The following is a 24,182-nucleotide window of genomic DNA, read 5'->3' as shown; positions in this document are numbered from 1 at the left end:
CGGTCAAATACATCACCGGAATCCGCGTCAAAATCTTGGCTGACGACTTCCCCGAATATGAGCCCACGCCAGAAGACTGGAATGAGCTCGCTCAGGCGTGGGGGGATGCATTTTTTTGCATGCCAGGGCGACATCACATCGAGAATGTTCTGTTGGACCTACGCGGCATAGACGCTTTCGTGATACCAGACATCGTTCCTCTTCTAGTGGAGGTGACGACGGAGTTGTACACGAGAACGAAAGAAGAAAGTGGGAGGGAGTTGGTTTTTGGCGTTATGGGTGCGGAGAGGCAGAGGCAGTGGATAGAGGGGCAGTTGCCGGGGAAGTCGGAGGATGACTTGTTTGACGAGGAGCTGGCTGCTGCGCGAAGGCAGCGTGGTAGAACGTAGAATTCAGTGGTATGTGGTAGTTTGGCTGGGAGATTTATGATGAGTATGTGCGGAGCTTATGTCCCGCGATTACCTCACGGGTACATAGGCTCTCCTTCCTTACTAGATAGCACCTGAGCTTTTACAATAACAATTCCATTACCACATATATCTCGCACTTATATGACTTGACGTTGGTTTGGGTCATCGTAAATTGACCATATCGTCCTCGCTCGCTGTTTGCTACACGCACGCTCCATACTCGTCACATCTTGAAGAAGGTCGTGTTAGCTGATAGAAACATTGCAACATTGATATTCGTGCCCAAACGGCGAGACCGTCACCCTACAATCCTCTAGCTTTGCCAAATCATCAAATCCACATGAGAGGGTCTTTTCGCAATCCGCCTCAAGTCGCATCGCGCATCTAAATACCACTTTCCACAGGGATATTGACTCCCAAGTTCCGCAACTTATCCGTAGCAGCCTCAACCAGCATACTATTTCGCTGTATGAGCTCCTGCACTTGCTCATTCTCTGCTTTCCTCGAGTAGCTTGGCACTTTGACACCGGTACCTCTCGCTTGCTCGTGTTCGCCTGCTTGCTTAGCATTCCTCATAGCTGCTTCGATTTGTTGCGCTTGCTCCTTCTGTACCTCCTTGAGCCTGTTGAGACGCTGCCATGCGGGACGTTCGCTGCCATCGACAGTGTCGGTCAACGTTTCGCTCGCAGGGTCAATGGCGCTGTCCATGGTCTGCAACTCTTCGATCCAGTTGCTCTCCTTTTCGCTGAGTTCGCTGGAGCCGATGCTGACCATCTTTCGTCGAAGAGCTTCGTAACGCGCGTTGATCTGATCTTGTCGCGCGGTGACCTTCTCCAAACGCTCGTCGATGTTGGCGCTGCCGTATGTTGATCCGTTGTCTGAGCCGACTTGGTCATTGCCGGTGACACTGTCAATGTTCGCTGCGATCCCAGATGTTCTATAGATCTGATCCCTGAACTCTTCCTGCAGACGCGTCGCGCGGTTGAACAGATCGGATACGGCGAGTTGAAGTTTGGAAGTCTGCGCAGAGAGTACGCGATGAACATCCATAAGAAGCCCCAGGTTCGCAGGAGATAGCCTAATCTCATCCTTGAGAGCACCTCTATGCCGTGCGGGGATGTTGATGGAATTGTAAAGATCGAACGGTTCGTAGAGTTCTTTTGGTGGTTGCCAAGCTTGACGCACCTCCTTGTTAGGGCCAGTGATTGCCATGTATTCGGCAATCTCCTCCTGAGTAGGGAGTCCTTCTTCAGGTGCATCAAGCAGAGCAGCTTGGGGTTCACCGTCAACTGTGGTGAGAAGAAGGTAACCGACGTTCCCGTCTTCAATAACGGCGACTGCGGTGACTTCCTGCTCGTCTACATCGCCAGTGACGCGTCGCTGTAGGTATTGGTCCACGGAGGTGTTTGCCGATTCCAATACGCGCTTGATACGGAAAGGTGAGCCCTCGGTCTGTGGCTGGGATAGCTCGGTCTCCAGCTTCCTGACCCAGGGCTCCATTGAAACGTAGAAGACCCCACTGGCATGTGATACGAAGAATGAGAAGTCGGTGTGCACATCTGGCGTGATGCTCTGGTTGAACGAGGGTTCATCGCTTTCCACCAGTGTAATTGTTTCCGCAATGATCAGCTCGTGTTCGGTTGGTTCTGTGGTGTCAATCTCGTCTTCCGGTGATGGCAGCCATCGCCCAACGATGCCCTCAAGGTCCAAACAGACATGCACCTTGCTCGTTTCGGTGAGCAAGCACACGACAGCGGTTGGCAGACCCTCTGCAGCCTCCTCTTCTTCGCTCTCGGAGAGGGTCTTCAGGGAGAAAACGATCATGTCGCTAAGTTCAAAATCATCGACCTCAGGCGAGATAGTGAAAGGTCCCTGTAGTAACGGCACCGCAGGCGCACTGTGTGGGCGAGCGAAGACCTGAACTGTGTCACCCTGCGCCCGCTCCTCCGCGAGAGGCTCCTCGTATAAGATGTCCGATAGCCATGAGACCTGCTTCTCTGATGTTTTCAACTCGTCTTTGGGCGATGTCTCGTCTTCTGAGAGCTCGGCATAGTTGATGTTGATGGACGAGGTAAGGGTTTGGAGGAATGTGTGGCTGCCGGGCGACTCGACCAACTGCCACTTGCTCGGTAGCAGAGGACAGAGCGCGTATACGTCTCCAAGTACTGTCGCGATCCACAATGTCATCGGCGCCCAGCCATGGACACCTTCTTGGTCTGGGAAGTCGCCAAAGCATGCCGATGCAACTTCCAGCTCGACGGAGTCGGGAGAGAAGCCTTTGGAGGCCCCGAATTTGGAGGCGCTCAGATCGTCCTGGTCGCTGGTAGCATTTGCGAGCTTGGGCAGATCGATGGAGAGCGACGGCTCACTGAAGGTAGACCTGTCGGCGCGGTTGATCTCCCACAGCCGAACTACGCCCGCCTTTGTGATAGTGACTAGGCAGCGTCCGTGATAGCCCAATGGATGCCATAGTGTTGTTGCGACGGGTGACTCTTCGAGAACGTGTACGGTCGGTCCCAACTGGAAGGCCTTTGGCTTCAACGGGCCGTCGTCCTCTCCAGCTCCGAGCAGCGACGAGTCGGGAAGGTGTATTACGTGTACCGTATGCGAGGTAGAGACGGCGAGGTAGTCTTCTTCGGGCGAAATGACGAGACGCGTGATCGGGAGTGGTATCGAGACTCGGAGTGTTCGGTATGCGGGCTGTTGCTCTTCCTTGAGGTTGACCAAATCTGCCCATCGTATCTCGTTCCCAACAGCGACGAAGATCTCAGATCCCCTCGTTGCGATTGTCTTTCGCGGTCCCGGTTCCTGCCTCTTTGCTGCGACTCCATTCCCGTTTGTCTGCTTCGGCGCAAACAGATGATAGCCTGGGTTCGGTCGGCTGAGCCAGTCTGGCGTATAACCAAGTACTTTTGGCATAACGGCGAGCTCCCTCGGGTAATATTGAGAGAGTTAGGAGTGGGTATGGAATAGCTGCGTGGATTGCAGAGGTAGGAGTGTGGACAAACAAAAGTTCCAGCCGCGCGATACAGCGCCAAGACCGACGCGTCTCGAGAGCTCCGAGCTCGACTTTCCACTCCCGATCCTTACACTCACTCCAAAATCACACTCGATCTTCTCTCGCTCCCCCGGGCCACGGTCGCTTCCTACAAATCTAGCCGACATCAAAGTTGAGGGCGCGCATCATGCCGGCGCTTCGCAGTACCATTGACCGCCTCGACAAGCCGAGTTCATATGCGACAGCAAAGGTATGGGAGGCTACAACACATCGCATTGGTACTCAAATACTGACTCTTTTCTAGAAGCGCAGACGCGACCGCAACGGACGTGACGATGACCGCGGCCGCTCTCCCTCGCCCGAAGACAAGCTCAAAGACGCAACAACCCTCTACGTCGGCAACCTTTCTTTCTACACCACCGAAGAGCAAATTCACGAGTTGTTCAGCAAATGCGGCGAGATCAAGCGCTTAGTCATGGGCCTGGACCGATTCCAGAAGACACCATGCGGATTCTGCTTCGTCGAATACTACACACACCAGGATGCGCTGGACTGCATGAAGTACATTGGCGGTACCAAGCTCGACGAGCGTGTCATTAGGACGGATCTGGACGAGGGTTTCGCCGAGGGAAGGCAGTACGGACGCGGAAAGAGCGGTGGGCAGGTCCGCGACGAGTACAGAGCCGAGTATGATCCTGGTAGGGGCGGATACGGCAGAGCTGTGGACGAATACCACGAAGCGCAGTAAGATGACGATGGACTACTATCTCTCGGATCACCAGGACGTTAATCACGAGAAAAAAGACCTAGGCCATATTGATCAGGAGAACCTCGCGCCGCCGCGCCATCCCACGTTGGCAAGCACGACTACGCTGAAACTGAGGACAATGAAGGGCACTTCAGTTACATGGGGAAGCTCGCCCAACCCAAACTCAGCTGGGTGTCCAAACACTGCAAAGAAGGCGTCTGGCGTCTATCATTCGGCATTGTTCATTAGTGCTTTAGTTATAAGCACATGCTCATAGGGGGCAAAGATACCAAATTAGATACCTTCCCAAAACTCAGTACCATCTTCCAAACACCCTCTCTTATGCTATACAAGAATGCCACCCAGCCATGCGCCTGTAAATGTCTAACATTTTCTGTCACTCATCTAGTCCGGTCCGCAAGTTCAAACTGCTGTCGCCTTTCCACGGCCTTTACAACCTCTCCCAACCACCAGACATGTATCCGTGGGTCATCCGTCAGTTCAGGATGGAAACTGCACCCAAACACATTGCCCTGTCGTACCGCTATTATATCCTCCGCACCCGGATGGTCATGTACCTGATTCTCCTGCAAAGGTTTCGCATTGGTCGACAGCGTAGCCATCACCTCAACTTCGCTTTCCAACTCCTTCCTCGCCAAGTCATCCACTGGTGTCTTACTCGGCGCAACAATTGTATCGTCCCTCTCGCTCTCCCCTTCTTGTATGCCCACGGCCTTCTTACTCGGCAACAGCTTCTCTACAACAGGCGCGCGGATGAAGACGCATCGGTATGGATCGGTCTTGTGCGTTTCGCTCGTCGATTCCAGGAAGGGCAGCTGGAGGTTTGCCTGGAAACTCTCGGTCTGTCGCCCGAAATGATTCCTGTTCACTCGCACATCTAGACCTCCAATCAGGTCCTGGCCTCCCTTCTTCGTTCTATTGGCACTCTCTGCTAGTAGAATCAGGCCGGCGCATGTACCCCACGTTGGCTTTCGCTGCACCTTGACGAAGTCGCGGAGAGGCTCGAGGAGGGCGCTTCGTGCGGCTACGAGTGACATAGTTGTGCTTTCACCTCCGGGGATGATGAGGCCGTCGCATTGTGCGAGCTGGGCTGGTGTGCGGACCTCAATGAAGTGGAAGGTTTGCGACGAGGGGATGTTCGAGGATGCTGCGCGGAGGAGTTGGATGTGTTCGCTGAAAGCGCCTTGGAGGGCAAGCACGCCGACCGTGATGTCCTGGGTACCGTTCTTTACCGTCATCTTAAATCTTGATCAAACCCCAGAAACTCCGTGACAGCAAGGAAAAAAGGAATTGAAGCGTCAAGGAAATGTACAGTCATGCAACGGAAAGCGACGGCAAAGGCGAAATCTTTATCGATAAGCCCAGCCCCCACTAAAACGCGGTAATCGCCCGCGCGAGCACATGTCACCTCACACATGCATTTGGTTCAGCCCTATTGATCCGCTTACCCCGAGTCGATCTACCTCTCCATCATCGACACTTCGGACCCCCATCGATGCCGTGAACGATCATGACATGTAGATCCCCACGCGTTCTACACATCACGTCAAGAAAGGTCGTACCTGCACTAAGGCTTCCAAGGCTCATATAAGGCCAGAATCCTCCTAGTAGTCTAGTCTCACTACTTTAGCCGATAACGCAATCCGGCCCAGTATCAGTCTAGAAACAGTGGATGAAGGCGCTATGATCGACAAACAGGATGAAGAGCCAACGGGACACGGTCTCACGTGCTGGCTGCTGGATACGCGATCACTATGGCCCGGGGAAAAGATCACAGATTCAGAATCAGTACGTCGTCGCTCACACACCTGCCTGCCTGGAACATCAACTAACCACGTGTAGGCGCGAGAGGCGCTCTCCCTCGTCACCCCCGAGGAACAAGACCTTATAAAACGCAAATACCACATAGCAGACGCGCGAATGAGCCTAGGCTCCGCCCTCCTCAAACGCCTTTTCGTCCACAAAACTCTCGGCATGCCATGGAAAGACATCCGCTTTGGCCGCAAACGCGATCCTAAACACGGAAAGCCTATCGCCTTGCTAATACCACCGCAACATGGCCCCGCTCCCATTGAGTTCAACGTCAGTCATCAGGCCGGTCTCGTCGCACTCGTGGGCTGTGCAACCAATGAACTTGACGCAGAAGTTGGCGTGGATATCGTCTGCGTCAACGAGCGAAACGACTACCGTGTTGTGGACGAGGAAGGCTTTGATGGCTGGGTAGACATGTACGCTGAGCTCTTTAGCGGCGAAGAAGTCTTCGATATCAAGTATAACGTCGACCCATTCCCCCTTCTCGACGGCACAATGGTCACGCATGAGATACTGGGTCGACATGACCGCTGTTGTAGACGGAATGAGCATCTCAATGTTACACTGCCGAGTGGAGAAAAGAGGGAGCTGGATTCAGATTTACTTATTGACGCGAAACTACGACGGTTTTACACGTTCTGGTGTTTCAAAGAGGCGTACATCAAACTCGACGGCGAGGCATTGCTCGCAGAGTGGATACCGCAATTGGAGTTCAAGCACGTGCGTGCGCCGAGGCCGGGAACACCAGCGCGGTGTAGTACGCATGGGACTTGGGGTGAGAGAGCCAGTGACGCGGAGGTCTGGTTCTCGATGAAGAGTGATGGGAAGGGGCCTGCGGGTGTGCGAGGTTTGAAGAAGGGCGAGTGTGGCAGGTTAGAGGACACAAGAGTGGAAATTCAGGCTTTTGAGGAAGACTACATGATTGGGGTTGCGGCGAGGGAGAAGAGAGATTCGGCGGTTGATGGGAGTAGGAAGAAGCTGCCGGATGTTTTGACGCATTTTAGGGGGTTGCATTTGGAGGAGGATGTTATGAGCATTGCGAGGAGTGCTTGATACTTTACTTCTGATGAGAGCACCCATAGCAGGCAACTCCCTTAGCCGCTGCAAAGTGGCAAAAGCAGATTACATGCCAAAGTATTCTTCAGAACCAGATTTTCTGCGATGATAGCCCCTAGCCCCCATCTTTTGGTCGTTTCTCGCCGAATAGTTCTCCAAAGTGGTAACTTTCTTTCTTGCGGTTACGACGGTCGTGGTTCGGAAGCGGCTTGGGTGTTTTTCTATGTTCAGACTCGCCATCCGGCAATGCTAGATCCGCGGCAGGTTCACTGTACTGTGGTCAGCAATGATTCAAGATTATCGATTGTACAATATACCCATGTACAGAAGGTCGAGGATTTCTGATAACGTAGGGTGCCAGTGCAGATAGTGTTGTCTCGTCGGATGTCTCGGGTGAGATCAAAAATCGCATCATGTCGTCGTGAGTCGCTGCGGCTCGTGCTAAGGCCGACGCTGCTTCGCCATCTTGGGGTACCTGTAACTGTCTGGAACGAATGCATTCGATGCAGAACGAACCCGGGTCACGCTCCCAAATCACATCCAAAACGTCTTCAGCGGATGGTCGATTACTGGGGGAATGGTTCAGCATGTGACATGTCAAGTAAGTGACGGCGCTTGGCCATTCCTCTGGGTAGATGCTGTCCGCTATATGTTCGATAACCTCAATGATGTTGTCCGCGTAGCGATACATGTCCAGCTTCATAGGCTGTAGTCCCAGTCCGCATAAAATCTCGAAGTAGACACACCCGAGGGAGAACACGTCTGATTTCCGACTACGAGGTTCACAATTATGTACCTCCGGGGCCGCATACTTGCGGGTGATGGACTCGGGGTGGCCTGTAGTGTCACTCCGCGTACCTGTACTGTAGTCGAGAGAGGATCCAAAGTCCGTGTATATGAAAGAGCCCTTGTGTACCAGAATGTTGTGAGGTTTGATGTCTTTGTGTCGTACCTTCTGGGCATGCATGAAATGCAATCCGCTAGCGAGGCACCCGAAAGAATAGTCCAAGGTGTCCACCTCACTCTGTGTAAGAAGACCCTCATGAGCATCCTCAAGGAATTTGTCCAGCGAACCACCATCAGCGACAGGTGTCAGCAAAATGCCTACTTCACGTTTCTCTACGTAAGTGGCAAAGATCCGGGTGATATGACGATGTGGAGCTAGCCGTCGGATGACTTTGATCTCGTTGTCAAATATTCGCCTCCTCTCAGTAGCAGAACCGCGGATTCCGAAGACCTTGCGAGCGAAAACCCTGCCGGTATGTCGGTCCACGACCTCCTCCACATTGGCGCAACCACCCTGGCCTAAATTGCGGAGTAATTTAAGGGGTAGCTCGTCGTCAGGCTCGAGAAGGTAATGCTGACCCTCTTCGATATGTATAGTTCGTTTGGGGCCGCTGTCGCCGTTCATCGCCGCCGGAAATTATACGCGCGTGACGCCGCGCAGTCGCTGGCTGAAGGATGTTAGGCGTATAGCGCGACTAAAAAAGGTCAGCCTGCTCGCTAGACGGATGTATAGTCAGATGTCAATGTTCTCAGAAGTCGCCGCGATGTAAGGGGCTCCGCTGGCAATACTGACGGGTGCGAGAGGCTAACATGGATGCACTAAGTCGAGATGGTGTCGTGTAGATGAAGTCGGAAACCGCAGCAACCTTTGTACTGTGGGAGGTTGCTTTGCCAGATGTTGAAAAACGAGTCTTCCAATGTTCTTGTAGGACTGAAAGTGAAGGGTGAATTTGAGGTGAGAAGGCGGGCTCGCGTCACAATGCATGGCGCAGGCTGAGGGCGGCATAGGCGATTGGCTCCAGGTGGAGGGACTGCCTACAACCATGTCGACTCTCGAGGAATGGATAGAGTGCGCCTTTGACTCAGGCTACGGTCTGGCCCTGATTCGGGCTGGTCATTCAGGTGGTACTTTGGTATACTCGAGGTCGGGTTTTTTCTGCACTTCTGAGCGCTGCAGCGATGTTTGTCAGTGATGATGATACCTGAGATATTACATCCAGTTGAAGTGCTCGAATTTGTTGACAGGAAACAGGTCGCATATGATGCACGCGATAGTATAGGGTCCTCATCGAATCTCAACATCAGTACCATGAATCGCTGGGCAAAAGGTACCTATGCATCACTTGTCTAAATCAGTAGTTCGCTGTTGTCGAAGAACAAGGAAATGGGAGCGCGGCGAGCCTGGCATGTTTCGTAGCGTGGCTGAGTAAGCCCACCCGGGCAGGTCCCGATTCCGATAGAGCCTCGGCGGGCGCGTCAATCCTATCCCCTCAATGTAAGCTCTCTAGAACACTACCTGGCCCTTTCGCAGTACCACGAACTCTACGAGCGCGCCGAGCAACTCAACATGTCGAAGCGCCTCATGTTGGTGCCTAGTCTGAAGATGCCGAAGAAGATACGCGTCATGATTGCTGGACCCTGAGCCCATAAGGTTTGATAGCTACGTCAACGCACCCGAAGTCAACCCGCAGCTATGCCCAGATGTATATTACACCCCTCACCAACTCAGTATCACGCCCGCAGTTTCCGTCTTGCTCTCACGTAGTCAATTGAACGATATCTCGAACCCCCCATCCCCAAAGCAATTCAGAAACCGCCACAATGTCTTCCAACTCGCTCAACTACCCGCTCCTCGCTATCCCAGCCTACTACGTCTTCTCTCTCGTCCCGCACATATATGCCGCTAGCCTCCTCACAGCAAACGGCTACAAGATCAACAACGCGAACCCCAAGGCATCGTTGTCACCAGAAGCCGTGAAGGGCAAGGTGCCCGATGCTGTGTAAGGCGTCCCCACTCTCCCCACCTCAAGTCCCTTGCTAGTACGGTACTAACATGTTCACAGCTTCAAAAAGTACCAACGCGCCGAGAACGCACAGTCGAACAATATGGAACAAATGCCCCTCTTCGCCGCCGCCGTTATCGCCAGCATCATCGCCGAACGCACCACCGCAACAGGCATAGGACGAGAGGTCATCTCAGGCGATGCAACAGGCTTGACAACATTTGTCACAGCTTGGTTCGTAGTCAGGGCAGCGTACTCTTTGGCATATGTACAAATCGCGACTTACTCGAAGAGCATGATCAGGAGCGGCCTTTGGTCTATCGGTAGCGGGCTAGCGATATACCAGATCTACAAGGCTGCCGCGATCTTAGGCTAGAGATCATGGACAATGAAGCGGTATGGTGAGGACGACAAATACGCCAAAAATAACATGGAACAAGAAATCGAGTGTTAGGACTATCCTTTAGAATTGATGTGCAATGAGATCAGTTATTACTCACTTCAGGTGTGTCGGCATCTAGGGACTCCCGAATTCACAATATCAGCGATCGACACTTGCCGGTGTACCTCGCGACGCCGTCCCAGAACGAACAAAATCCAGGCACGAACCCGCACAACGGTAACACGAATGCATCACGCGTGCTGGCGCAGTCACACTAGGATTGGCCTAGAACTCACGACGAAGTTTATCGAATGTATGAGTAACGCAATAATTCTGCAGGAGACTTTTGCAATTAGCCAACGGCCAAACTACCCTGCAGCTGTATATATATGTGCCATTAACTTTGACACCTCACGTCCACGACGCGATAACCCATCTTTACTGCATTCGCACACTCCGTTCTGTAGACATACTAGCCCACCTTCGATTACAGCATGGTTCATCTTACACCAGGGCTATCACTTCGCATCCACGGCTTGGCACTTGCAAGCCTTTTGAGCTGTGTTGCGACGCAATCATCTTCGGCTTCTTTCCTCTACCCAGAGTTCGCTTCGTCTGTCTTGACAATCAACGCCCATGATCAACTAAATGTCAAATGGACGTCCAATTTCGATCAGGCCTTCTTACATATGTGGTGCGACGACGACAGTGGGACTGGCGAACAGGCGCTATGTGTGTCCTCACTCTCTTGCATACCCTCGGTTACTATCCGCAATAGCTAACGTACCATGGGACGTGAAAGGGTTATCAACTGAAGTCGACACTATCGGCAGCATGAGATACTCGCCATCGGCCGAAAATCTTACGAGTCGTAACTGGGACACACCCGTCGCATGCCACTTCGACATCCTGCCTTTCGTAAACGACACGAATGAGCAGGAAGGCCCATTCCTCACAATTAAGTCAGCCAGCGATAGCGCTCCAACTCTTTACGATCAATCGTTCACATCTCTCCTGGCTCCTACGGCCAGTACGGTGACGGTGACCCCCATACCATTCTCTTCGGCCACGACTTCGTCGCGAGTATCTAGCGTACCAACGGCATACGATCAACCGTCTATATCGCTACCCGTATCTACTACTAGTCTGATGGCGACGACCTCCATATCGGTCTCTTCGTCCACTAATTGGTCGCCTGTATCCAGCGTAATAACGGAGAGGAACAACAAGACACTCTCGGGTGGTGCAATAACAGGGGTAGCATTGGGTGCAGCGCTCGCAGTGGTGGCATTGGTAACAGTAGGATGGTTCTTCTGTCGGTACCATCGGAGGATAAAGGCGTTAGAGACGAGAATGTCTGGAGCTGGCGGCCCAATGGGACATCCATCGCAGAGATCGATACCTATACTACCTACGGAGAAGCGTGACAGGCCACAGGCTGAGTTGTCCGAATTGGTGGCATAGAATGCGGGAACCGATGTTTCATTGTTAAGAGTCGGACTGGCCGAATATCAAGCTTTATCAGCGTTACCTCCCCACGCTCCATGTTCGCCCTCCGCCTTTGGCTTCCCGATCCTCTCTAGCTGCGCCTTCATGCCCGTACTCGTCGCCATAGTCCTCATGCTCTCATCACAGTACTCTACACCGTCTCGAAAGTAGAAGTTCTTGCCAAAAAGCTCCACAGTCAGACCCCAGTTATCCTTGCCCGCCACCTTCCTTCCGTTAGCGTCCTCGATGTCTCCTCCATCCACCACCTTCACCACGGCGTTAACGACTGTCTCCATGGGTGTCATGAAGCTCTCTGGGAGGGACCCCCATTCCTCTTCACTCAACAGGCCGGTGCGAACGATGCTTGGGCAGACCGTGAACGTCCTAATGCCAGCGTGGTGGTATGCTACTGTGATAGCACGGTTAAAGTGGATTACTCCCGCTTTAGCACCAGAGTACATGGGGCCGAACTCGGCTGGATAGAGTCCACCACAGCTCGCAGTCATGACTAGGGCTGCGTCATTGTTCTCTCTGCCATGCTTGACCTGGGATTTCCGGAAGTAGTGGAACGCAAGCCATGAGGTGTTTATCACTGCCGTGTAATTGACATCGACTACGAGGCCGTTAGGTGGCGGAGGCGGCGCGTCGAGAGCATGTTCTTCGTAGAAATCTAGGTGTTGGTGATCAAGTCAGTTGGTGTCTGATTTGCCATACCCATAAGATTGCTACGCACTGTCTTTTTCGGCGATACCAGCGTTCGCGAAGACGAAGTCGAGACGACCTGACTTTGACCATGCTGATTCGAAAGCTGCTACCAGCGAGGCGTACTCGGCTACATTCGCCTGGTGAGCGTGCCCATTCTTGAGCAAGGACGTGGCTTTCGTGAGATTATCAGCGCTGAGGTCGACAAGATGCAGGTCCCACTCTTCATGAGTACGAGCTGCGAGGGCTTCCGCCACAGCGAGTCCCATTCCACTAGCCCCGCCAGTAATCAAAGCCACTTTCTTGACCATGTTGGGATTGTTGAGTCGATTAGATGAGTGATTCTTTTAGAGAGTGAGGAGGTGCCAAGGGCGACAGTATGATAGTAAACAGCCAGCGTGTGATTGTTGAAGATTGGATGGTTTGGGGTGCAAGAAGGAAGTCGTTGGAATTTATAGATTATGCGTATGAGGGCGACCGAGCGCGCTTGAAGAACTAGAAGGGCTGAAACTGATAGTACTAAGGTTGCGATATCCCTGCTCTGCATCAACATTCCACCGTAATAAGGTTGCGAAATGTGCGATGAAGGTCCCTTCTGCGAGCACGTGATGCCAAGATACACGCTAGAGCCACTCCGTGTGCATCGGCGTGAAGTGGCCGACGTCATTCTGACTCATTCTCACTCATTCAGCGCCGGCTTTACAATCGGCCGGTGGCTGGAGCGCATCCTCGCGTAGGAGGTCTAATGCGCGAACGCGCTGCGAAATGGTAGCTAATGCGGCGTCAAGGCTGCGCATCAGGCGTCGTCGAGCGCCGGCTTTGTCGGACTAGACGATGCAGCGAGAAAAGGCGCCTTTTCATATTTAGACCAATATCCCGGCCAAGTCTGTTAGAATAAGCCCTTTCTTGACGAACTTAGGCCCGTACTTGGACTTCAGCAGGTGAACCCGACGTTGGTTGGGGAGGTCAAGAGGCAGACTGTCCCTCATGTTGTCCTGTGCAGACTTCTTTTCCACCCAACCGTGCTGGTAGTTATGCCGTATCTCCTCCTTTCGTAGCTGGCGCTTCGAGATTCTGCCGCCTTGGTTCGACAAGCCGCCGTCAAACGTCTGAGCAGGGCCTCCAAGGCAAGCGCAATGAGGACTAGTGTGTGGTGTTGTGGGCAAGGCGTAGGAACTTCGGTGGTGAGAGAACTGCGGGTTGGGGCCTGAGCGGCGGTCGAGGGGAAGCGACGGTCTCGAGTAGACCTCAGTGGTGAGGAAGTCACCATGGCGAGAGAGCGGTTTTGGCCAGGAAGCGGCAATCGCGGGTGAGCGTCGACGAGGGAGCCGCGAATTTGATGGCTGGTGTCAGAACCACGCCCATCGTGGGGCTCCAATGGTGATCCTGCGACGTCTTGGGCTCTCGTCCTTCGTTGGCTGACAACGAGCATGGACGCGATAAAGGCGCGTAACGAGCGGGTGCAATCAGCGGATACATGCCAGCGGTGCTGTCGCGGCTCCGGCGTTGTTGTTGTGCGAATTGAGGGCGGGTTTGGCGGGCCAGAACAAGCAACCACAAATGCGGTCGCATCACTCTGACAACCAGGCCGTGCAGGCGCTGGCGAAGGAGTATAGACGCAACATAAGAGCGCGCGTTCGGAGCGGAGGCGTAATCGGCGTCAAGGTATAGTCGCGAAGATGTAGTCGTGAGGATGTAGTCGTGAGGATGTAGTTGTGAGATTGATGATATAATCGCAGCGGCTGCCTGCTTGGCGCAACAGTGTTTTCAAATGTACACGACGTCATTCAAGATAGGATGCAGGTGTGGCTGCAAACGAACGATTACTGCGAAAGTTCCATCCGAACTCAGTGTCTGCCAAACTGGTTTTGCACGCATACATATCGGCATCGAGATGTCGCAAGCCAGCGTAGACAGGGTGGAAAGGATCGGCCCGTTCATCCGTATCGAGTTGCGTTAGAGCAGCTAAAGGTCAAGACTGGATATCGAATAGACACGGATTACAAAGATAGCAAAGGTTTTCCTGTAGAGGTATATCAGAGAAGAAGTTGAAGACATCTTGTTGAGGATAGAGCGACTCAAGTCGCTCGTGCAGATCACGCTGCACAACACCAGTTGTTTGTATCTTTCTAGGCATGGAGAGGCGGCCTTGCTCGCACCTGCGATGAACTGTCGCAAAGCGATCGAGAGCCGCATGGCATACTTCTTAGATCAAGCAACGCGCAAAGCATCAATTGAGGATAGCGCGACCAACAGATTCAAGATATTCTTCAAGGTAGGCCCGAACTTGAATCGTAAGTGTGGGACCGTTATCTCGGTCGTTCACGTCGGCACTATTCATGCGCCAGGGTTCACGCATCCTAGCCCCCGCAGTATTTCTTCTGGAATCTCAACATCCCCGAAGGCTTGGTTCTGCATCCTCACTCGCTTGTTTCCTTGTTCAATTCGCTGCAGCTTGTTATACGAAAAGAATGCTGTCGTCAACTCCCCTCAAGACAGCCGCATGGCTCGCATTCACGGCTTCTTTCAGCTCAGCTACACCCCAGTATGGCACCTCTCCAAAGGTCCAGTTCAAGCACTGGCCCGCTGAGGCAGCGACAGCCCTCTCCACCATGATCGCAAAGAACGCCAATCAAAGCAACTATGCGGTCTTCGACATGGACAACACCAGTTACCGCTACGATCTCGAAGAATCGCTTCTTCCTTTCCTTGAGAACCGCGGCATCCTAACGCGCGACAACTTGGATCCCACCCTCAAGTTGGTCGACTTCAAAGACACTGCGAACTTTACCGAATCGTTGTACAGCTACTACAACCGTTTGTGCGAAATTGACGACTTTGTCTGCTATCCATGGGCCGCACAAATCTGGTCTGGCTTCACACTGCGCGAACTCAAGACCTATGTGGATGAGCTTATGGCATATAACTCATCCATTCCCACCAAGTACTGGGACGGTGACGAAGTCACATCCAGCAGCGTAAACCCGCCGAAGGTGTTCCGGGGCCAGGTCGAGCTCTACAATGCTCTCATGGACAATGGCATCGCCGTCTATGTCATCAGCGCTGCGCATGAGGAGCTTGTCCGCATGGTGGCCAGCGACCCGAAGTACGGATACAACGTACCACCTCAAAACGTCATCGGTGTTACCACCGTCCTGAAGAACGTTACCTCCGGCGAGCTCACCAACGCTCGCAAGCAGATCACAGAAGGAACCTACAACGAGACCGCTAATCTCGACCTGGTCGTGACTCCGTATCTGTGGACACCTGCTACATGGTTTGCCGGGAAATGGGCTGCTATCCTTACCTACATCGATCAATGGAAGCGCCCCATCTTGGCTGGTGGTGATACTCCCGGAAGCGATTCGTACATGCAGTTCCATGGGGTCGACACAGCAAAGGGTGGTGTGCATCTGTGGATCAACCGTAGAGACGCGTACTTTGAGGTTCTGCAAGAGGAGATCAGGAACAACACTCAGGCGCAAATTGCCAATGGCAGGGAGGTTACGGCGGACAAGAACTGGGTTGTTGTCAAGCCCGAGGAGATTCTGTAAGTATGTAATGCAAAGGTGGAGAGGCAGAGATGCGATAAATAGTGGCGGATGAATGGTAGCCCGCACTCCAGGGCTGCCAGAGAGACAAAACGCGCTAGTTGACGTAATCGCTCGGCTAAGCTTTCTTCCAGCTTTTAGTCTCCCCCTTCTCGTGCCTGTTATCGACGCGTCAAGCTCACCAACCACCTCACTCACCCCACGCGCCGCCACTAACCATGCAAATGACGCGTGAAACCAGAGCGCATGCATGAAGGAATAGTAAGTTGCGCCCTCGTTGCCTTCCACCTTGTCCTTCCTTCGATGATGATCCCACATTACACTTGAACCGAGATTCTTTAGTTCCGACCCTTCCTTCGTGCGCCTCGTGGTTTGCGAAAGCTAGCCCGGGTGCACTGGGTTGGGGCAGACTTTTGTTTCGATGCGCGAGTAGAAGATAGCTCTGATTTGCACGATATTGCACCAGTAATCTTTTCGGGTGTGATCAGTACTAACGGAGACCAAATAGTTCAACGCACAAGAATTCGTATAATTTGATATAGTGGTATCTAAAGCGCTCGCACGATGCAAAACGAATGCCGAAAGAAAATTTATCGAAAAGAAAACCTAGCTTTCATCTTTCTATCAAAACGACATCGGCCTCTGATTTACTCTGAACATCTTCCCGTACCTCATCCGGCTGCTCTTTTGGCATTTCGGTCTTCTTTTCCGGTTCCTTGTACCAGACTTCACTTGGGTTTGCCAAGATACTCTTTTGAAGCGCGTCGCTGAACATCTGCATCACACTAGACGCGCTCGCATCTTTGACACGAGTCTTTCCCATGGTTGTGTAGTGCCTAACGAAGTTCCCGTTGCAATCCGATATGTCCCTGTTGGCGGTACCAGGACGAGATAACATATCCTGGCGGAAACCGGGCCACCCTACCGCATCGTCGCAGGGTATCGTAACGATCGTTTCTGGCGTCTTGTTGAAGTCGTAGCGGATGTATTCTGAAAAGGCGCGCTGTTCGTGGCTCCATTCGTATCTCCATTTCGCGCAGCCTTTGTAGCGTGTTTCGGATGTACAATCGCGCCACGCATCCAGTAGTTCCAAAGTCGTGGACGAGTTCTGCGCAACCACAAGGCCGGTGTTGAGGACGCGCATCCCCTTGCTGTCTAGGCTAATCGAGCCTTCATCGCGGATTTCTTCGGTATCCCATGGAAGAGCAATGGATGTGTGCTGTTTGATGCCCCAGCGGTTGAACATCCACTCGAAGGGGACGTCCGGATGCGCTATCGTAACGTCGGCATCCATTACAACCACGAACTGATATTCAGGTATGAGTTCGCGCAGAACGTGGGGTAATATCCACGTGTTGTAGTGGTCCTTCATGTCGCGCGCTTGATAGAACTTGTAGTCGTAGCCATGGACCATGGCGTACAGATAATGGTTCATGATGGAGTTGGAGACCAGGCCGGCGCCTTCAGTCTTGAGATTTTCCCAATCTAAGCGTTCTGGGTTGAGAAGCTCGTTCTCGCCAGTCGGCACACGCGTGTCGATGTCCACTATCAAGACCTTTTTACCCAGAGGCTTCGTCCATATCGTCTCACGTCCACCTTCGTAGTATGTACCAGACGGATCAACATATCCCGTCGAGCTCGGATCGTGTTTTATGGGCGCAAACAAACTGGCAACCGTGTCTCGGAGGGTTAGGTTCGATGATCTACACTGAGTGTTAGTGAAAGAGGCTCTATAGCAGGACCTGGATTGACGTACGGACGCGTGATCCTCGCCACGACGAACACACCTTGGTCGCGGAATGCATAGAAAGAGAGTGTTGCCACTATTACGAAGGTGGCAATGGCCACAATATAGGTACGTTGCGCAGCGAGCATGATCAAAGGAGTGACAACCGGGGAAGCAAGAATGATCAACGGTCCACGAAACCTAGAAGACAACGAGTGCCCAAAGAAATGGGATGACGCAGGATAGCATTGGCCCTACGGGAAGCGAGCTGGCTACCATCAAGTCGTGCCATTACGCCGAGCTCTCCAGCAATGCGCGTCGCTGATTCCAACCCTGTCATGTAGCGGAAAGATACACGGTCAATCCATGTGCTACGAGCTAGGCAAGCTCCCAGCACAAGAGATCCGATGAACACCGCTGGCCCGTACGGTAAACCGTTGCGTTTCATTTCCCTTATGGCAGATTTGGCGAGCGGTTTCCCAAGACCTGCAGGTAGCATCAAACTTGTCGACTCTACGACCGCATTGACACATCACTATAGGAATGAAACGCATCGTTCACTCGCTCTGGGATTGTACGGCAGATTCCCAAAGAGGTCCGTGGTATGACAGTTTACTGATCGCGATCACGGACACACCAATCGTTGGCTTCTCGGCCCCATACGGTTACGTGTAACGGCTTCGCGATTGTGGCTGACGAAAGGTCTCATGGAAGCTACTAGCTTCGTCGGAAACGTTCTCATCTGATCTCAACAAGGTATGCAAATGTGGAGCTAGAAGCAAGTACGATGCGCTCAACCTCTTCACACACTTGGGCAGATACACACGGTGGTGCTTTTGTCAGTATGAAACAGAGGCTTTTTGTCGCAACTCCATCAGATTGCCATCATTGAACACGACCGACACACAAATGTCAAAACAGCGTTTCGACCATGAATCGTGGCGGACCGTTGAACGTAGTATGATTACTTCGGTAGGAACGTGACGGAGAAGAGGCCGCGCCGCGGATGCGCAGTAGCGCCGATTGATAGATATATCCCGACGCTCCCGGCGCCTTATTTCCTAGCCAAACTCGACTTTATTAATCATGCACACAATGCGCAACGCGTTTGTAGAGGGGAGTCTTTTGACAAAGTTCCGCATACGCTTCTAGCATCGGTGTTGCAAGTTGTAGTACACTCAGACTAGCGAGGTGATGCTGAACTGAACGAACCGACGCTTAACTGTACAACAATTGCTATCTCGCGCGATGTTACAGATTGCTTTCACATGTAAACAACCACGTAAGGACGCACGTAAGAATGATGGCATGTCAGCACTAGTGCGCAATGTTCAATCCCATTCGTAAGACACGGCAATTCACCATTTTGCATCTATGACGATCGCAATTGCTTACACCGAGATAGTTCTGTCGCATTGCGTATACATGTGTCTGTCATGGCATTCTAGCTCTCCCATTCTTTACTATTCAGACTCTATCGTCTTGCTGTAAAAAACCACTGCATGTAGTACTTATCGAAGATGAACTGTCCCGAGGTCACAATGACCACAAGTCGTTTTGGGATACTCGCCCCTAGATGTCTCGTTCATTCGAAAAGTTCCCGTCCAGTTTACCGAAAGTGTTGTCTGACCAGAGTCTAACATGATGTCGTACGTTCTTGTTTGAGACGTATGTTGAAGAAGGTAGGCGAGATGACAGCGGGAGAGGCGCCAAGCATCTTGTGACCGAGGTAATTACATAATCACGTTCAAACTTCCGATCTCCGCCCGCACTCGCTTTCGTTCTCGAGAGTGCGATCCAATTGCGCCACCCCAGCCCGCATTCATCTATCCACTCACGTACGGACGGGACGTGCATCTGAGCTCGCGCAGATGCCTAGGTTTGGCTCCAAGAAGACGCGTTCGGGATGCGCACAATGCAAAGCCAGACGCGTCAAGGTAGCTTCCCCTTCCAAATCTGTCGCGTTGGCGTATACTTACCCACTTTCAGTGCGACGAGAGTAGACCATGCGGCGCGTGCACTAAGTATCACGTCGAGTGCAGTCTTCTGGGGGTTGCAAGCCAAAGTCCAAGCCGTGTAGACGCAACATCTCCACATAACGATCCTACCCCGATAAACGCGCCAACACCCACGAATGGACATGGTACCACACCACTGGACACGGGCCTAATCCAAGAGGGGAGCGCGTCTCCATTACTAGCAGGTGTCTCAGAAGAAGGATGGATGCAGGACTTGGAACTGACGCACCATTATACCGCACATGCATATCAAACCATGCCAGGCGCCGAGCACGTGAAGCAAATCTGGGGGCTCGCGGTTCCACAAGAAGCCTTCAAGTATCCTTTCCTTTTACACAGCATACTAGCCTTTTCCGCGAATCATCTCGCTTACATCAACACTTCCAGGGCCACACACTTTCGTATGGCCGCCTCGACACATCAAAGCGCAGCACTCACGGGTCTAAATCAGGCCGTTGCCAACATTGGGCCTCTGAACTGCCATGCGATCTTCGCTGCGGCATCAATGACTGTTATCAACGCATTTGCTGACGCGCATGCATACAACTTGGACGTTTTGGTGGAGATTTTGCAGCTAGCACGCGGCATGGATTATGTACTCAGCAGTGTGACCGACATGCTGAGAAAAGGTCCCTTCGCAGCCATTGTCCGGCCTGCTGAAGAGATGCCTAAGCCACCGTCCTTATTATCTGCCTTGCTCGTGGACATCCAGGCGCTGAGCTGCCCGACTTCTGCCGACCCATCGCCGGATGACATCAATGCTGCTGGGGCGGCTGAAGTACTTCGAAACGGTCTTCAATATTCGTTGGAAACTTCTACTCATCCAGCCTTGCGGGCGACGATGATATGGCCGATCGCTATCGCGCCGGAGTTCATCGAAGCGCTCAAATCAAGGACACATCCTGGAACTAGGGCCATCTTCAAGCGCTATTGTCAACTCGTGGAGTATGCAAGTACTGACTTCTGGTTCTACACAGGATGGAGGGGGATTTCGCAACACCTGTGATGTGTCATACATGGTAGTCTCCCTATGGTCTCCGCAATGAAGGAACGAAACCACTGATGAGTTAGTCTAATAAAATCTTCTCGGATGAACAACACTGACATCGACAGGTTTACAGACTCAAAACACGACGTGAAAGTACTCATGTCACTACCCGAATTCCACTTGCAGCTCAACGTATGTCTACTGCTTTTCACTGCAGCTTCTTATTACCATACTGTCGGCTGGGTCAGTCTCTAGAAGCACACAGTGACTTCCACCCTATCAGATTGTAGTAGTGAATCAACATCACGAACGCATCGTGTGCATATAAGCTCCCTGGTGTTGCACCTTTCAACACTCACATCCATACACGACCACCCCCTACTTCTTCGCCCAGCCAACCTGCGCTCTCGGAATTCATCTACCCGACTACCAAAGTACAAGTCATTGCACCTAAACTCGAATATGTCAGGCGCATCCTTCTTCAAGGTTTTGGGCCTTGCCACCACGGCATCGGAAACTTCGGTTCGGTCGAGGTTCAAGATTTTAGCACTGGCTTATCATCCCGACAAGACAAATGCAGTCAACAAAGCAGTAGCTACTTCCCGTTTTGTGGAAATACGACAAGCTTATGAATATTGTATGTCTCATCTCGGCCCGGAAGAGGAAGAGGAAGAAGACTACGAGGATGATGATGATGCGGACTGGCGAGGCAAGCTTCCTGCCGGGATATTCGATGCGAACAGCGCATGGTGGGAAGGAATACAGGGCGATGAGCCCATGGTTATCTTGAAATGGGCCGAGGCTTGTGAAAACGCCCATCGCTTCGCTGCCGTGAAGCTCGATGAGGTGGAGCAACGTAAGCTCAATGTCAGTTATCTCAAGGCCTACGAAAACTTCGAATACTGGCGTCGTAAGCATATTGAAAGATATGACGAAGAGGACCGCATACAGCAGGATATCAATGCTCTTCCAGAGCGTCTTCAGGTCCACGTCCGCCGCTCTCTCGAAGCTAAACGGGCCGAGCAGGACTATTGCTATGAACAATACCAGGAAGATCATGACGAGGAACAGTACTTTTGGGAGCAAGAGGCCTTGGAAGATCCCGATTCCATACCTATGCCGACCGACACGTGGCGCTACCGTCACAATGCGGTAGAAAATAGCGCCACCCCCAAACAGCACCTCGTAAATTTCAGGATACAGTGTGCGGCAGTCGAGAAGCGCAACATAGAATGGAAGGAACAGGGCATTGAGTACTATCCTCAAGCGGAGATGGATCGCCGTACCAGGAGGCGCAAAGCCACGGAAGCTAGGCTTCTCGAGGATGTTGCGCGCGCTGAGAAGCAGGCACGCGAACTCAAGCTGATTCAAGATATCAACTCCGCGAAGCGTGTTGGCCGCCTTGCCAAAGCAACCGCTACCGAGCTGATAGACGGTGTCATACCCCAGTGCCTGGAAGATAGTCCCGAAGACGATGCTGTACCTCACAGCCTGGAAGACTGTGCTGAGGATGAGGCTGCATGATTCACCCTTCCCTCAATTTGTAAGCCATCGAATTTGGACATGGAGGCAGCTGGCTCTCTTCACCCTCACTTCAGCACTCATGGCCATCTTCAAGTGATCCAGAAGGAACCTCGGGAGCCCCAATTAGAAAGAATCGATCAGAAAATTTTGAATTCAGGTCTTGCTGCATTGCTTCAACTTTGTCTTTCCACCTTCCATTGCGATGATTTCTACATGCGCTTTGTATTCCCTTATCAAGTACAGTCAAATCATCTTCGTCGCATTATCTGCCTGGCTATAGTCTACGGTGGAGTGAGTCCCCACGCTGCTGGCCTCATGTCAAACTCCGAAATCTCCGAAACCATCTCCGCCGCCTTTAATCCGTAACACTGTCCCACAACCCATAGCGAAGTGTCGATACCCGAGCTAACTCCGCCAGCGGTCACAATGCGCACACCCGCCTCGGTAGTGCCCGCATCCGACCATCGTTGCCTCACAACGTTGATTTTCGAATCACCGCCGGCAGCTTCATCAGCGAGCGTCTTCTGCAGGTCGAGCGACAGATGATGTGTTGTGACGGTACGGCCTGCAAGCACTCCAGAAGCGGCTAGGATAAGGCCTCCAGTGCAAACTGATTGCAGGAATCTCTTGCCCGTCTCTTCCCTTGGCTTCGTATTTGAGAATCGTCGAATAAGCTCAGCCAACTCTTTGCCCTCTTTGCTGCTGATGAGTTGTTTGATGGTTTCGTCGTGCGCGCCGGGAATGACCAGTATGTCGTATTCTTCGATGCGGCTGGACATTTCGGCGAAAGTGGCATTCGGCAAGTAGACCATGGCTTTGGAGATGGACGTGACGGGGCTCTGATGGGCGAAAGTGGTTACTGAGAAAGGAGCTGGTTTACTCATGTCCATCTCCATGTCGTGGTAGTGGCAGTATATCTCGGCTGGACCCGAGAAATCCAGGAGATCGCCATCTGGGTAAATGTAAATTGCGACTTTGAATTGAGACATTGTTGCGTTTGGTAACGAGTGAGTTCCTGGCTACATGATTTTATACGGTCTTGCTTTTCCTTTTTATAACCACCGGCTCATCTCTAGTGTAGTGGTGTGCCTGATCTTTCGTACCACGATGTGCCCGGATCGGATGTAAGTTTGTGTCCGGCTTCCGCGATCGTCAAAGAGTCCGCTCCGTATGTTGTACCACGAGCAGGTATGCACTGATTACTGTAGCCTAATATCATCGTGCGATATATGGTTGGTCTATTTTTGCAGAGCCGAAGACCAGATTCTAGTCATTCGTGCACGTGTCAACATCGGGTGCTGTCGGTGTCTGCTACACAAGCACAGTAAATGCGCATGACGACGTCGCCTGGTGATCGCGCCCAGGGACAATTGTGTCGAACGGAAGATGCCTATATCAATACAGCGCCCATTGAGAGATTGTGTAATCGATCGAAATGAACGCGGTTGAAATATTTGGAGATTGCTGCGGCATATGTCCCAAACCTAGCACCGAATTCTGTATGCACTGCCTCAACATGCCCTACTGTTCCTCTGCCTGCCGTGTCGCAGATGCGCAGAAGCATGCAACACTATGTGGTACCTTGCAATACTTCGGACAGAGCGCTCGCCCGTCCTGGCTATATTCTCGTTGTATTTTCTTTCCAGTCGACTACTCGCAGCCACGTTTTGTTTGGCTGAAGTATTACGGATTACCTTGCCAGCGGCACATCGACCGCGAAGACCTAAGATTGTTCGTCACCGGTGTACCTTCCGGTGGGGACGCAACTTTTGACTGCTTCCGCGAAGGTAACAGGCAACTACGTGATCGGATCACTGTTCGGCATGACAGTAACGCTCTTGGTAACAAGCAACCCTACAACCAATGTGTAATGGCATTACTTGGTCAGGTGGCTGGTGAGTATTGGAGAGGGCCACTGTTGGCTCAGTCTTACAGGTATCGCATTGATGACGACCTGCGTCGATGGCCT

General features: G+C 52.3%; 11 protein-coding genes across 11 annotated transcripts; 5 read left to right on the top strand and 6 right to left on the bottom strand.

The window, feature by feature from the left end:
- Positions 1-794: 794 nt before the first annotated feature.
- J4E88_004953 (uncharacterized protein) lies at positions 795-3,329 on the bottom strand (the record flags this gene model as incomplete). Its single annotated transcript, XM_049398595.1, has 1 exon — positions 795-3,329. One exon carries the CDS (start codon positions 3,327-3,329, stop codon positions 795-797), a length of 2,535 nt encoding a protein of 844 aa, XP_049255275.1.
- A 266-nt stretch (positions 3,330-3,595) lies between these two features.
- CBP20 (Nuclear cap-binding protein subunit 2) lies at positions 3,596-4,156 on the top strand (the record flags this gene model as incomplete). Its single annotated transcript, XM_049398594.1, has 2 exons — positions 3,596-3,658; positions 3,713-4,156. 2 exons carry the CDS (start codon positions 3,596-3,598, stop codon positions 4,154-4,156), a joined length of 507 nt encoding a protein of 168 aa, XP_049255274.1.
- Positions 4,157-4,557: 401 nt separating this feature from the next.
- On the bottom strand, positions 4,558-5,415 carry J4E88_004951 (uncharacterized protein; the record flags this gene model as incomplete). The annotated part of the gene is made up of 1 exon (XM_049398593.1): positions 4,558-5,415. One exon carries the CDS (start codon positions 5,413-5,415, stop codon positions 4,558-4,560), a length of 858 nt encoding a protein of 285 aa, XP_049255273.1.
- Positions 5,416-5,860: 445 nt separating this feature from the next.
- Positions 5,861-7,042, top strand: J4E88_004950 (uncharacterized protein; the record flags this gene model as incomplete). The annotated part of the gene is made up of 2 exons (XM_049398592.1): positions 5,861-5,965; positions 6,020-7,042. The coding sequence occupies 2 exons, from the start codon at positions 5,861-5,863 to the stop codon at positions 7,040-7,042; spliced, it is 1,128 nt and encodes a 375-aa protein (XP_049255272.1).
- A 118-nt stretch (positions 7,043-7,160) lies between these two features.
- On the bottom strand, positions 7,161-8,456 carry J4E88_004949 (uncharacterized protein; the record flags this gene model as incomplete). Its single annotated transcript, XM_049398591.1, has 3 exons — positions 7,161-7,314; positions 7,363-7,520; positions 7,842-8,456. 3 exons carry the CDS (start codon positions 8,454-8,456, stop codon positions 7,161-7,163), a joined length of 927 nt encoding a protein of 308 aa, XP_049255271.1.
- Positions 8,457-9,652: 1,196 nt separating this feature from the next.
- Positions 9,653-10,210, top strand: J4E88_004948 (uncharacterized protein; the record flags this gene model as incomplete). The annotated part of the gene is made up of 2 exons (XM_049398590.1): positions 9,653-9,831; positions 9,895-10,210. 2 exons carry the CDS (start codon positions 9,653-9,655, stop codon positions 10,208-10,210), a joined length of 495 nt encoding a protein of 164 aa, XP_049255270.1.
- Positions 10,211-11,325: 1,115 nt separating this feature from the next.
- J4E88_004947 (uncharacterized protein) lies at positions 11,326-12,717 on the bottom strand (the record flags this gene model as incomplete). Its single annotated transcript, XM_049398589.1, has 3 exons — positions 11,326-11,618; positions 11,748-12,374; positions 12,438-12,717. 3 exons carry the CDS (start codon positions 12,715-12,717, stop codon positions 11,326-11,328), a joined length of 1,200 nt encoding a protein of 399 aa, XP_049255269.1.
- Positions 12,718-14,877: 2,160 nt separating this feature from the next.
- Positions 14,878-15,960, top strand: J4E88_004946 (uncharacterized protein; the record flags this gene model as incomplete). The annotated part of the gene is made up of 1 exon (XM_049398588.1): positions 14,878-15,960. The coding sequence occupies one exon, from the start codon at positions 14,878-14,880 to the stop codon at positions 15,958-15,960; it is 1,083 nt and encodes a 360-aa protein (XP_049255268.1).
- Positions 15,961-16,570: 610 nt separating this feature from the next.
- Positions 16,571-17,832, bottom strand: J4E88_004945 (uncharacterized protein; the record flags this gene model as incomplete). The annotated part of the gene is made up of 2 exons (XM_049398587.1): positions 16,571-17,660; positions 17,714-17,832. 2 exons carry the CDS (start codon positions 17,830-17,832, stop codon positions 16,571-16,573), a joined length of 1,209 nt encoding a protein of 402 aa, XP_049255267.1.
- Positions 17,833-21,328: 3,496 nt separating this feature from the next.
- On the top strand, positions 21,329-22,213 carry J4E88_004944 (uncharacterized protein; the record flags this gene model as incomplete). The annotated part of the gene is made up of 1 exon (XM_049398586.1): positions 21,329-22,213. The coding sequence occupies one exon, from the start codon at positions 21,329-21,331 to the stop codon at positions 22,211-22,213; it is 885 nt and encodes a 294-aa protein (XP_049255266.1).
- Positions 22,214-22,494: 281 nt separating this feature from the next.
- J4E88_004943 (uncharacterized protein) lies at positions 22,495-23,202 on the bottom strand (the record flags this gene model as incomplete). The annotated part of the gene is made up of 1 exon (XM_049398585.1): positions 22,495-23,202. The coding sequence occupies one exon, from the start codon at positions 23,200-23,202 to the stop codon at positions 22,495-22,497; it is 708 nt and encodes a 235-aa protein (XP_049255265.1).
- Between the last annotated feature and the right edge of the window lie 980 nt (positions 23,203-24,182).

This window comes from Alternaria novae-zelandiae, assembly GCF_023758075.1.
Source record: "Alternaria novae-zelandiae strain BMP 2774 chromosome Unknown scaffold_9, whole genome shotgun sequence".
NCBI lineage: Eukaryota > Fungi > Ascomycota > Dothideomycetes > Pleosporales > Pleosporaceae > Alternaria > Alternaria novae-zelandiae.
The sequence above is the reverse complement of the archived record's forward strand: the minus strand, read 5'-3'. Positions and strand labels throughout refer to the sequence as shown.